The sequence below is a fragment of the Asterias amurensis genome, chromosome 2 (assembly GCF_032118995.1).
Source record: "Asterias amurensis chromosome 2, ASM3211899v1".
Classification (NCBI taxonomy): Eukaryota; Metazoa; Echinodermata; class Asteroidea; order Forcipulatida; family Asteriidae; genus Asterias; species Asterias amurensis.
Window position 1 is genome coordinate 29,331,743 of NC_092649.1, and position 12,534 is coordinate 29,344,276.

Consider the following 12,534-nt stretch of genomic DNA (forward strand, 5'->3'; position numbering starts at 1 on the left):
TTTTAGCTTTTATAACAAATACACAAACAATTTGTTAAAAATAGTGTACGTAAAGCTCCGCCCAAAATCTACGCCCAAATGTGAAATTACTAAAAGCTGGTTAAATACGCGGACACGCGACGGTCGCGAGGGCGTCAAATTAACAATTTGATTTGGTTCTTACAGACTAGTGTTAGTACATGTAGTGTCAGTTACGGTCGTACCCTCTTCGGGTACCTGTCCATGTTGAAGTACAATTTCTTTGATTTGTTCGTATCTGAAGATCTTATGAGATTACCGAGGTATTTTGCTTGTTGTTTTTTATTGTATACATAGGTGAAGTCAAGTGAATAAAAAACTATTACTATCACTAGTAATAGTTGAAGCACACATTTATTGTGTCTAAAACTTGCTAAGGAGGTGAAGCATTCACTCTTACTCTGTACCAATACATTTTTTTTCTGAAGAAAATAAACACATAAACAGTTCTTTTGATTTTTTGTGGGAGACATTCAAAAATATGCCAATTCCATTTTTTTTTTTTTTTTTTTTTTTTTTACCATTGACAAATCCACATTTACTTAAAGTAAATATGGGTCAATAATCTGCAACAGGTGGAGTTTGCAGTGATTTATTTCAACAATAGCTGGCGAGGTACATCACAAAATTTACAATAATTTGCATAATGAATTTGTTTAAAACACCCCTAAATTTCTACGATTATGTAAAGTATTTGGTAGACAACAGTCAAACAAAAACTGCCTGGTCCGATTTATTGATATTTCACTTAGTAAAATGTTTGAGATGACAATATTTATATAATAGGCCTACATCAGGGTTGTTATTTATTCAAAAGAAGTTCTGAATTTCACTTTGTCCTCCCCCCCCTAAAATAAATACTTGTTATCGGCAAATACTGATGCAAATGAGAGTTAGGAGGCCCAGAAAAGGGCAGCATACTAACTGGATAACTAATTCTTTCTCAGAAATAATTTGTGGGCCCCACAACAATGGTCTTTTCAAGACCACACCTTTGTAATGTTGAAGCCTGCGCCAAACCGCAGCCATTATTGAAATGGGCCACAATGGAAAATCACTAAGCATGTCTACCGCCATTACCTAGCGCCCTCAATAGTACCCCAACTGCAAGAGAAGCAGTGATTTGCCACAAACTTTCAAAGTTGATTGTGTTTTATGCATCTTCAAAATCAGAAGAGTTTGGTAGCAACTTTTCTGCCATAAACAGTTCCCTACCCTACCATGAAGAATTCAAATTACACGCATTATACAGCGGGTGGTTGGAAATAAATTGCACAAATCTCTGAATATACGAGTCGCTGGTCTAAAATTTAACCCATTTTATTGGATTTTATTGGACCTAGAATGTATGTCTAACCCATCAACTACAGTTACAATGTATACTCAGTTTGCGAAAACACCATGTGTATATAATCTACTTTGCTGTGTAGATTTGTTTCTTCAGAACTTATCTCATCTTGCTACTTGTTCTACATGGCAAGACAGTTCTCAAAGCACATATCAAACCAGCAAAATAGATATATCCGCATGGTGTTAGCGCAAACTGAACATACATTGATACCTCACCTTGCAGTGCCTTAAGCACATAACTCTAGTTTCCCAATTAATTTAAAGGCAGGGTATACTTTTGGTAATTACTCCACAAGTTAATTACCATAAATACTTCTTCGGTAAGGAGCACTGAAGAGCTGTTCATGATATAATAAACACTAACAGAAATGACTCCCTTTGAAGCAGTGTAGTTTTAGAGAAAGAGGTAATTTCCTCCCTAAAAATTTGAGCCTGTGGTTGCTCCAGGCATGAAGCCTTTCTCTAGCATCAGACAAACCATCAGACATATGGTGTTTTTTTTCTTTTCTTTTATCTTGCAACTTTGACCAATTGAGCACAAATTTTACAGTTTATTTTTTTATTTTTGGCATTAGTTAGGATGCACCAAGTGAGGATACTCGTTACCAAAAATTACCAAAAGTGTGCCCTTCCTTTAAAGATAAAAATATATAAAAACTCTTCGTTGGAGACAAAGCTGTTCCCATTTTGTTTTGATACATGCTCAAAAAATCTTAGCATTCCGGCATCTTTCACATTCACATCATGCAGACCTGTCAATCATTAATATCTTGTGCTCTGATTGGTGCATTTCGCATGACCTTTGACATGCTTAAGGCACCCCCTTCCCAGTCCATGAACTCAAATGCAACAAAGTGTAGTTTCAGGACCATTCTCTTCTGATGGAACTTTTCAGCGTTTGCGTCTAATTAAATGGTCTTATATAAAAATTGTATGACCCATGCCCTGTAAAGTTTATATAGGGCTAGATAGCTCAGTTGGTAGAGCGCCGGCACGTTAATCCGGAGGTCGTTGGTTCGAATCCCACTCTAGTCAATTCTTTGTTCAACCAAAAATCATTTTCAAATTTGTTTTCTTCTAATACCCTGAAACCTGTCTGTTTGTCAAAAAAAAAAAAAACCTGATTGTGCGTTAAATTGGCTATAATAAAACAATTGATTTCAATAGGTACAAAATCACAGTCAGAAGAGTTTATTCACAATTTTTCCATTGTTTCATGTACACACAAACTCAACTGTGTGTACTTTCACTTCGCAAATATTTCGGACTCCATCAAATGGTCAAATTGCTTTGGTCTTACCACCAACGTTGACAACTTCAGTTATAAATTTGGCGTGGCCCACTGCAGGAATTTCATTGCCATCTCGTAACCGAGGAAGCATGCCTGTGAAGAATGTCAATAATTAGAAGAAAAATTAATAACATATTTTTATTTTACTGACATACTGCATTTAACTTAAAGATTCAGCAAGTTATAGAATGAACAAGAAAAACCATAGACCGTTTATTAACTAAAATTCAATATCATTAATTTTATAAATGGTTTTGTATGATAAATAGACTATGCCTGCCTGAAATATATCATGTGGTAATAACCCTCCTACTATCTGACTGATCAATATCATCCACTTTTTGAATAATAGATAACCTATAAAATCTGCAATATCATTTCATATGGTGAATGCATCTAATAATAGTAATTAAACAATGATAAGATTTGAGTAGCAATTGTATGTCAACTTAATAACACTAAAGGCACTCTACAAATAACCACATTGGAAACAACCAAATGCAGAGCAAGATTAAAATATAAGTTCATAAATATAGTTCATAGCATCTTTGTAACAAGAATGTTTTTCATGGTACTCAACCAAGATGAAGAAAATACATAAAAATGGAGAAAGATACACAGTCAACCCTCCTACTGTATGATCATGTAATATCATCCAATGTGGTTTTGAATGATAGATAACCAATTTGCAATATCATATTATGTGGTGAATGAATAAGGATAATAATAATCAAATTTGAAAAGTGGCGGAAACCATCAACTTAATACCACTTAGAGCACTCTGCAAATACAATCCACATTTGAATCAAATGCAAAGCAAGATAACAATCCATATCATAATTATGTGGTCATGGTAAAGTTAATAGCATCCTTGAACAAGAATTAAAAAAAAAATTAAGTTCTTTTTGAAAATTTAAAAAGATGGAGAATTATGAAAAGGTGGAGAAATAGATAAAGATGAAAAAATGTATTAAGATGAAAAAATATACAAAAATGAAGAAATATACAAAGATGGAGAAATATACCAAAATGAAGAAACAATATACCAAGATGGAGAAATAATAAATATACACAATTCATAATCAACCTTCCTACTGGCTGACCATCCAATATCATTTACTGTGGTTTGGAATGTAATACACAGCAATATGACAATATAAAAACCAATGCAGTAAATATCAATACAGATCAATTTGTAATGATAGCATCACATTCAAACATTATATCACACAAAATTGCCCAAGGATAGGCAGCACTGGTAAATAAATGCAATGGCAATCTTGAAAATAATATCACAAACATAAGACATTTATAAATGCTTTACACCAAATAAAGCACCTAACAAATGTGTGGCTGAACAAGTCAGACCACAAAACAAATAAAAAGGAGAGAAACAGTTCAAGCAAAGATGGTTAATAATGATTCATGAAACAATGCATTCCATTTTATAAAACATGTTGAAATAGACACAAGGTGAGGAGGCAGAAATGACTGCCGGACCAATCCAAGAACACCAGGACGATCTTGGTCCAATTTCATGGCTCGGCTCACCACAGAACTCTGCGCTTAGCAAGCGCAGAATTCTGCGGTAAGCAGAGTCATAAAGTTGGACCCTTATCAATAAACATCCTGGGTTCCTTGTAATTTGCAATACACAATCAATAGAAACACATTGTTGTTTATTTATGGGAGAGCGGGTAAATTAATACCCGCCCCTCTCTCCCCCGATAGGCAATGCAATTCCTGAAATATTTTAGCAGAACTACAAAGTCAAAGATTATGTTGAAAATATGTCAATTTTCATGGTTTCTCACTTCACAATGAATGGTTACTTTGTTGATTTGATCATTTATATACCATGGATACTCTTGTTACATTGAGCACATGGTACTAACGTTAAATGAAGATTATAATATGTGGTACTCATGTTACCTATATTTCATGGTACATTATTTCACATTAAATTGATCCCGTAATCCATGGTACTCATGTAACACGGTCAACCTGTTTCACAGTAACTCAAAATAATGACCATAAAATATATGGTTACCCACACTACATCGAGCACAGGTAATATAATTCACACTTTCTGAATGGCCTTTTCAAATAGCATTAGTATTTGTTTCAACAATACAATTTGAAAATATTATAACCCAAATTGCTCCCTGAATTTAACGTGCGTAGCAAGAGTCACAATTTTGTCAACATACCGCATTTGCTGGGAAAGCTCTGAGCATGACTGGCGTGATTCCCTTAAACAGAGCGAAGAATCCTTCGCTCTTTATTAGTCTCGGGAAGACGTCACGGACACCACGAGGGTAGGTTCCCTCAGGGGCTGCATTGACAAGAGGAAAATAAAACAATGATGATGGATTAAAGTGACCATGTGAGTTTCAAGGTTCATTTCAATTGCAATCTGTTTGGAAAGGGCTGAGGGAAAGAAGCAGTATAAAAAGTATAAAAGAAAGAAAGAAATACCCAAAACAATTGGTGTTCTGCTGAGGTCTGAACACCTAACAATTGATAACATTTCTAATGCACCATCTTCATCTAAAAATGTTCTAGGCGCAAAATACAATAAAAATCCATTAAAAACTACATTGAAATACAAACAATAAAAGTTACAACGAAATACATACAATACAGCCTAAAAATACATACATGTACCATCTACTTTGTGACATAGAATGACACAATTTTTGTAAAAGCAGACACCCTCACCCCTATATCAGGGGGAAAACATTGTAATAAACACAGTATTTAATGAAAAGAGATTAAAATCTGGCAATGCACACTAATCCACATAGGAAACACCATACAAAAAAAGGAGGAAATATGAAACAACTGTTTGATTCTGCCACTATACCTGTCTGTAATCGGGACTTGAGTGTGTCTGGTGCAATGCCTACACACCAGTTCAGAACACCAGCCATTCCACCGGCAAACAGTACGCGAAGAACACTCAATTCTCCTGGTCTGCAATACAAACAAAACATCAAACTAGTGAGTGGTGTTCAAAGCTTTGAATGGTGTGGGAAAAAAATATGAAGTAGGTATAACAAGTAAACTTGCTGATCAACCATGTGATCAACCATTCTCAGCTGCTAGTAAGGATGATTAGCCACATAAATTATTCTTACTCATGTGGCCCTAGCCGGGAATTGAACCAGGGCCACAGTGATGAGAAGTGAGAGCTTAATGCACTAGCCACCCATGCCACCCCTGATGAAGCAATGTTTCATCTGGTATCAGGCAGTGTAGATAAGAGCACTAGACTCAATCTCAGGTGTATCTGATTAGCAGAGTGTGGGTTCTAGTCCTGCCGTCGATTTCACAAAACTCTTCCTAACTTAAGACTAATCTTAGGACGTTGGGCGAGTCCCAACCATGCACCGTAGCATGCAGACCTTAAGATTAATCCTAAGTTAGGACGAGTTACTAGTCCTATCTCGAGATAAGACGAGTCCTAACTCTTTGTGAAATCGACCCCAGTGCACTTATAAAAAAGAGAAGGGGTTCACGTTCCTGGTTTGATCAGCAGCATATTGCGCCACAGCACCCTGTAAACAATTACATGGTGCTAGGTAAGAGAAAAGGGTTTTACACTTCAAAAACGTAGCTCCACAATACCTAGCAAGAATATACTGAAGTGCCTTGAGCATCGAGGGACGGATAAGAGCACTATATTATTATTTATTATTATTTACATATTGACAAGTAAACAGACAACTTAAAATTAATGAACCAATAACAAAGCAGTTTAAAAATAATCAGAAATGTAATTTTACAAAGATGAAACACTTGCATATTTTAAAAGCAAGACGGAGCAACATAAAAAAACAAGCAAGCAAATAGGACGTACTTTTGGTCAGCCGGTGTGATCGCTATTTTAAGCCATTCATATACCATGAAATACATGCCACTAGCGGGAACGTCTGCAACAAGAAGGAATAATACAAAATAATAAAAGCAGGAAGAAACAGAGAGCTTGAAGGAGGGATGTTGTCTGAAAGCAGTTTCAAAAATAAGCAGGAAATTCCAAACTGTACAAGTGACATGGTGTTTTGCTTGGTAACGTTTTTCTGGTACTCACCAATGTTTCTGTTTTGCCAAAAATAAGTGGACAGCCTGTTCAAACTGTACATAGGACATGGGCCGATATTGTGAAATAAAACATAATTTGCTTAGCAGTGATATACATTGAACATTGTAGGATTCAAAACTTAACATGGTTGAAATACAATTTTGTTAGTTAGGTTTGGGAAAAACCATATACAGAAGTGGGTTGTGAAACTTTGCATGGTGGAGATACAATCTAGTATGGTTTGCAGTAACACCATGCACATGAGTAGGATTTGAAACGTTGCATGGTGGAGATACAATCTAGTAAGGTTTGCAGTAACACCATGTACATGAGTAGGATTTGAAACGTTGCATGGTGGAGATACAATCTAGTATGGTTTGCAGTAACACCATGCACATGAGTAGGATTTGAAACTTTGCATAGTGGGGATACAATCTAGTTTGGTTTGCAGTAACACTATTTACATGAGTAGGATTTGAAACTTTACATAGTGAAAATTAAATCTACTAAGGTTTGCAGTAACACCATGCACATGAGTAGGATTCGAAACTTTACATAGTAAAAACTAATTCTACTAAGGTTTGCAGTAACACCATGCACATGAGGAGGATTTGAAACGTTGCATGGTGGAGATACAATCTAGTATGGTTTGCAGTAACACCATGCACATGAGTAGGATTTGAAACTTTGCATAGTGGGGATACAATCTAGTTTGGTTTGCAGTAACACTATTTACATGAGTAGGATTTGAAACTTTACATAGTGAAAATTAAATCTACTAAGGTTTGCAGTAACACCATGCACATGAGTCAGAGTAGGATTCGAAACTTTACATAGTAAAAACTAATTCTACTAAGGTTTGCAGTAACACCATGCACATGAGGAGGATTTGAAACGTTGCATGGTTTACACCAGCCTTGGCACTTGGTGTTTGTTCGTCCTTGCAAAATGTTAATTTTGTTAATGTAACAACCCTTTGATCAATACAGTAATGATATTGCATATAATGGCATTATAGCACTGAGCCGGCAACATGCAAAACACTGCTACATGCAGCCAATTGCAACAGAGTACGGGATATTACATGATTGCGAATTGCAACAAAATACAGCAACGTTTACCGCTTGAAGTTTCTGTTTGGCTGGGATAGGGTTAAATACTCACCTCTTAGAAGTGTTGCACCAGTTCCTTTATAGAGCCCCTTAAAGAGTCCTGATTCTCGATAAATTTGCTTAGCACAGTCAGCTGGTCCAGCATACTTGGGTTTACCGCTAGACGCTGCTTGAATCTAAAAAACAATAATAAAGTACAAAACTGATTATACAACACCCTATGAACACTCAAACCACATATTTTGCCCTATGACAAAGTTAGCAGGGTTTGCCTACAAAGCTAACCCAAGGTCTTTTTCAAGGCTATTTAACCACTTGATGTCTTTTGCAGCCAAAGCTTTTCAAACTGGATAATGGTGGACATTTACGAACGCCTGGAACAAATTTGAAACATCCTCATTAATCAATTGATCACTGATGTATAATGACACTCCCTTGTGTAGCTTAAACACGAAAGCACCTACTGTGCTGCACTTTGTTTCTAGCACTAAGAGGAATACAGGCTCCTGGAAACCATGCTTGAAACCTCTCTTTATTAATGTCTTCCTGTATGGGTACCAATCAGAAGCCGTTCAACCTGTAAATGCCGTATAGACCGTATTGAATATGATGTCACGCTGCTCAAATATCTGACCTACAAGATGGCGTCTGTGCGTGCGTGTGTGTGCCGTAGAAATCAAACCGGGAATGGTGCATGCTGCGTGCTTCGATGATGTGCGCGTTTGGACGAGCATACAGTTTGCCCTACAAGATGGCGACTTTTCATAGCAAAAAAGGGTTATTCAATACGGTCTATAGCCAGGAATCACATCTTGTAAGCAGCAGCAGAGAGATCACAAGAATTAATTAAAATAGAACAGACATTTGTGCCATTCATTACAATACATGTCATGTAAAGGTAATATTTGGAGAAACTTTTTCGCACCGACTCGATGAGATATAAGTTTTTTATTTATATCTTACCTGTAGGAGGCATTTGATTCGTTCACCTGGGGCCATAATGACAGTTGTGAAGACACCGGCAAGCATTCCTGCTTTGAAGAGTTGTTGCAAACTAGAAACGGAAAGGAAGAAAATTAATACAAATTACACTCAAAAATGGTTTTTAAAAGAGCAGTCATTTAAGTTATCTTGATCCAAGACATTTCTTTTGTATACTATTGTTGGAGCACCAAGGCTGAACTGCCTAGTGCACTAGATTGAAGCTCTAGTGTTTCTGATCAGCAGAGTGTGGGTTCGAGTACCGGTCTTTACATTTATGTCATTAAGCAGGGCTGCGTCCTTTGGAATCAGGGGAACCAAGGCCAAAATGAAGGCAATGTCCTCCTTGATACAACACAAGTCCATGAGTGTCTGTTTCAGTCCTAAAACTTACTTGTAATTTCCATTTTCAGCTGGCGTTTGAAGTTTTTTACCGATACTGAAACCTAAGAAGCAAGTTGCATACATTGGAGTGACTCCTAATATGGGTGCAAACATTCCCTTGTACAGACCAAAGAACCCCTATGGAGATAAAGAATAAAACAAGACATGTTGAAGTCAAAACATCACAGTCACTGCTCTTTCTGAATGTCAATTGTGGAAAGTAAAGAACAAATACAAAAAAAACAACACCCAAAACTAGATATTTCTTGAGAAACTCAATGATGTTCATCTCTACTCAATACAGCAAATGTTTTGTTATGTAAAATTCACTCTACAGAGAATTTTCTTTATATTTTCAGGGCATTTCCCTTTAATCATTACCTCTTTTGACACTGTTTTCTTCGCACAGTCCCATGTTCCCCTGTAAAGGGGCGTGGCCCCTGTGGCAACTGAAGGTTGAGTCTGCAACCGGACCTGTTCAACAACAGAAGTTAAAAATTAAAAAATATTCAAAATGTACATATAATTGTCAGTAACAGTATTAAAGACTGTGGACACTATTGGTAATTACTCAAAACAATTATTAGCATAAAACCCTACTTGGTAACGACTAATGGGGAGCTGTTGATAGTATAAAACATTGAGAGAAACGGCTCCCCCTGAAGTAACATAGTTTTCGAGAAAGAAGTAAGTTTACACAAATTTTATTTCGAAACCTCAGATTTAGAATATGAGGTCTTGAAATCAAGCATCTGAAAGCACATACTTTGTGTGACAAGGGTATTTTTTTGTTCATTATTATCTCGCAACTTCGACAATCGATTGAGCTCAAATTTTCACAGGTTTGTCATTTTATGCATATGTTGAGTTACACCAAGTGAGAAGACTTGTCTTTGACAATTACCAACAGTGTCCAGTGTCTTTATTAAGACAACTTTTGGCTTTAATGTAAATGTACATGTAATGTAAAAGGAAAGTTCAAGTGCACATTTCATCACATGAACTGAATTCTTGCACATTCATTCCCATTCCAAAGGAACTAAAATGGAAGTTGTCATGAGCAGCGTTGTCAAAACAACCATAGACCCAAATGTTTTTTTGTTTTTTTGAAAGATGTGTTAGTATTTCCCAATGATATTCTTCCTACTTTAGTCTGACTTCCAATTTTGTTTGCCCTTGAAAAACGTGAAAAGATTGTGAGTAAATTGCCTGAAATGTCTATTAAAGCATAAACCATTAATTTGATTTTTACACTGTCTGCTAATTATTACTAGATGAAGTATTTAAAGCTCAAAGTGGGCGGTGCCTCTATTTCCATAATCTGAATCAGTCAAACCTCTGTGACTGTGAGTCTGTGTCTGGACAGATGCAAGGATTTAATTTGCCTTAAATTAAGGCAGATAAAGTGTAGTGCTGGGCGAATAGTGAAATTTTGTTATTCGGATACCGCTGGCCAACTATCCGAAATTAACCGGATATTCGAATAGTTTTTTCACCGCTAGAGGGCGCTTTAAAAAAAAACAAAAAAAAAAAAACTTTTGTAATCTTTGAACAAATTACGTCAGAAATGTCATTGTTTTAACTCTTCACGGAGGTGAGCATAGTTTAATACTTAATTTATGCTGTTTTATGCTGTCTTAATAGAAGTTTCATAAGGATTCAGACAAATCATTCATATCAGTTGTCGCCCGACGTCCGCGGATATTCGGATATTAAAGAATATCCGGTTACTCGGTTGTAATTACAGAACTATCCGGTTTATAAATAGCTATTCGCGCCCTATGCGGATATCCGGTTAAGAAAAAAAAGGCATTCGCGGTTACGGATAGGAAAACCTATTCGCCATTAACCGGATATTCAAATAATTCGCCCAGGCCTAATAAAGTGGTGGTCGGATGGCAAGCAGAATTTTAGCCCCAAGTCCGATCTTGAAAAATTGTGCATTTCCTGCCACCACTTTTACATTCATTAAAGGAACGTTACAGAATTGGTAAGAAACAAAAATCGTGAAGATCACAGATTTACACAAAATTTACAGTCTAATGATGATGATGATAGTAGAAAACATCCCTTGAAATATTTCTGTCTGAAGTTTCATAGTTGATGAGAAAAAAATGATCTAATTTCGCGCTTTGAGTTTATCGCTCAGTGAGAGTTTTATTCATTTTTGTTTTGGCAACGATGCAATGCAAAATTTGTATTTTATTGTAAACTGTTTTTCACTATTCTCTCGTGACCCAGATGGCCAATCGATCTCAAACTTCTACAGGTTTGTCAGTTTATGTATAAGGTGGATTACCTTGATTACATAAAGTGGTTACACTGCCAGCAACTTCTTTTGCTAGCAAAACCGATTCTGTAATGTTCCTTTAAGAAATAGTATCTAATTTACTCATAATGAGATATTCCTGAAATGCGTGAAAAGGGGGTTGCATGATACGGAAAGATTTCCTGGAACTGCAGGATGAAGCAATAATGGCAGTAAATGATTTCCCTTGTACTAATTGTATGGCAGAGCAAAATGCTACGCAAAATGTATTACAACACTTGCTACTGAGTAAAAAATCATCATTATTCATTTGCTACTCAATACATAGCATCTACTAGTGTGAACAAAATCTATCTGTTCAGTTACTTCAGTCGTATATGCAAAATTGTCGGATGAAATTGTCCCCGAGTCTGACTGAATGGTTAAATATCAATCAAGAGGGTGAGTACTGAGTGTCTTTCTTAATCTTATTAATACAAAAAATACAATATTACAAGACAAGAACGAGAGTCAAGAAGAAGAGTCAAGATGAAAACTAGCCGGGATTCGAGAAGAAGTCAGCCCACACAGGACAGTACACTGACCGACTCAGTGACTGGAAAGACTCTCATTGCAGGGGATGGGGGGGGGGGGGGGGGCACACGAACCAGCAGAGCCTGGCCTTGGCTTGATAATGAAAAAGATAGTGTCCACCATCGGACGGACGGTGCGCTTGTGGGCACACTTTTGGTGGGCGAGCCACAGTAATCATGGTAATTGAGTAATTCGTATCATAGGCTATAGCCACAATTCGTATTGCTCACCTTGATTGTATCTAATGGGTGACCAGCCACGACCAGACAGACTCCTCCAAAGCCGCCTGCGATAAAATTCTTAGCTGGGCTGATTTCTTTCGACATTTTGTGATTGAGTTCCTAAAACTTTTCTTTTTGGTACAGAAAATCTACCGGCAAGTACTAGGTCTTTTATCCCACCTTCTATCCTTCGCAATGTTAACACGACTAAAAGAAATCTTGTGGTCACCAGACTAACTAAACGAAATCTA

General features: G+C 36.7%; 1 protein-coding gene across 2 annotated transcripts in view; it reads right to left on the minus strand.

Moving 5' to 3' along the window:
* Positions 1-738: 738 nt before the first annotated feature.
* The window catches only part of LOC139933770 (mitochondrial carnitine/acylcarnitine carrier protein-like), a 35,788-nt gene continuing 23,992 nt past the window's right edge, over positions 739-12,534 (minus strand). Inside the window, exons 1-9 of one of the 2 annotated variants that reach the window (XM_071927973.1) lie at positions 12,293-12,522; positions 9,602-9,694; positions 9,231-9,358; positions 8,819-8,909; positions 7,908-8,031; positions 6,522-6,594; positions 5,526-5,635; positions 4,870-4,994; positions 739-2,752 (exon numbers count right to left, since the gene is read on the minus strand). In XM_071927973.1, coding sequence (XP_071784074.1) covers positions 2,690-2,752; positions 4,870-4,994; positions 5,526-5,635; positions 6,522-6,594; positions 7,908-8,031; positions 8,819-8,909; positions 9,231-9,358; positions 9,602-9,694; positions 12,293-12,388 — 903 coding nt within the window. In that variant the 5' untranslated portion in view covers positions 12,389-12,522 and the 3' untranslated portion in view covers positions 739-2,689. Of the gene's footprint in view, positions 2,753-4,869; positions 4,995-5,525; positions 5,636-6,521; positions 6,595-7,907; positions 8,032-8,818; positions 8,910-9,230; positions 9,359-9,601; positions 9,695-12,292; positions 12,523-12,534 lie in introns of those variants that run through there. The other variant, XM_071927974.1, reaches the window with a different exon arrangement.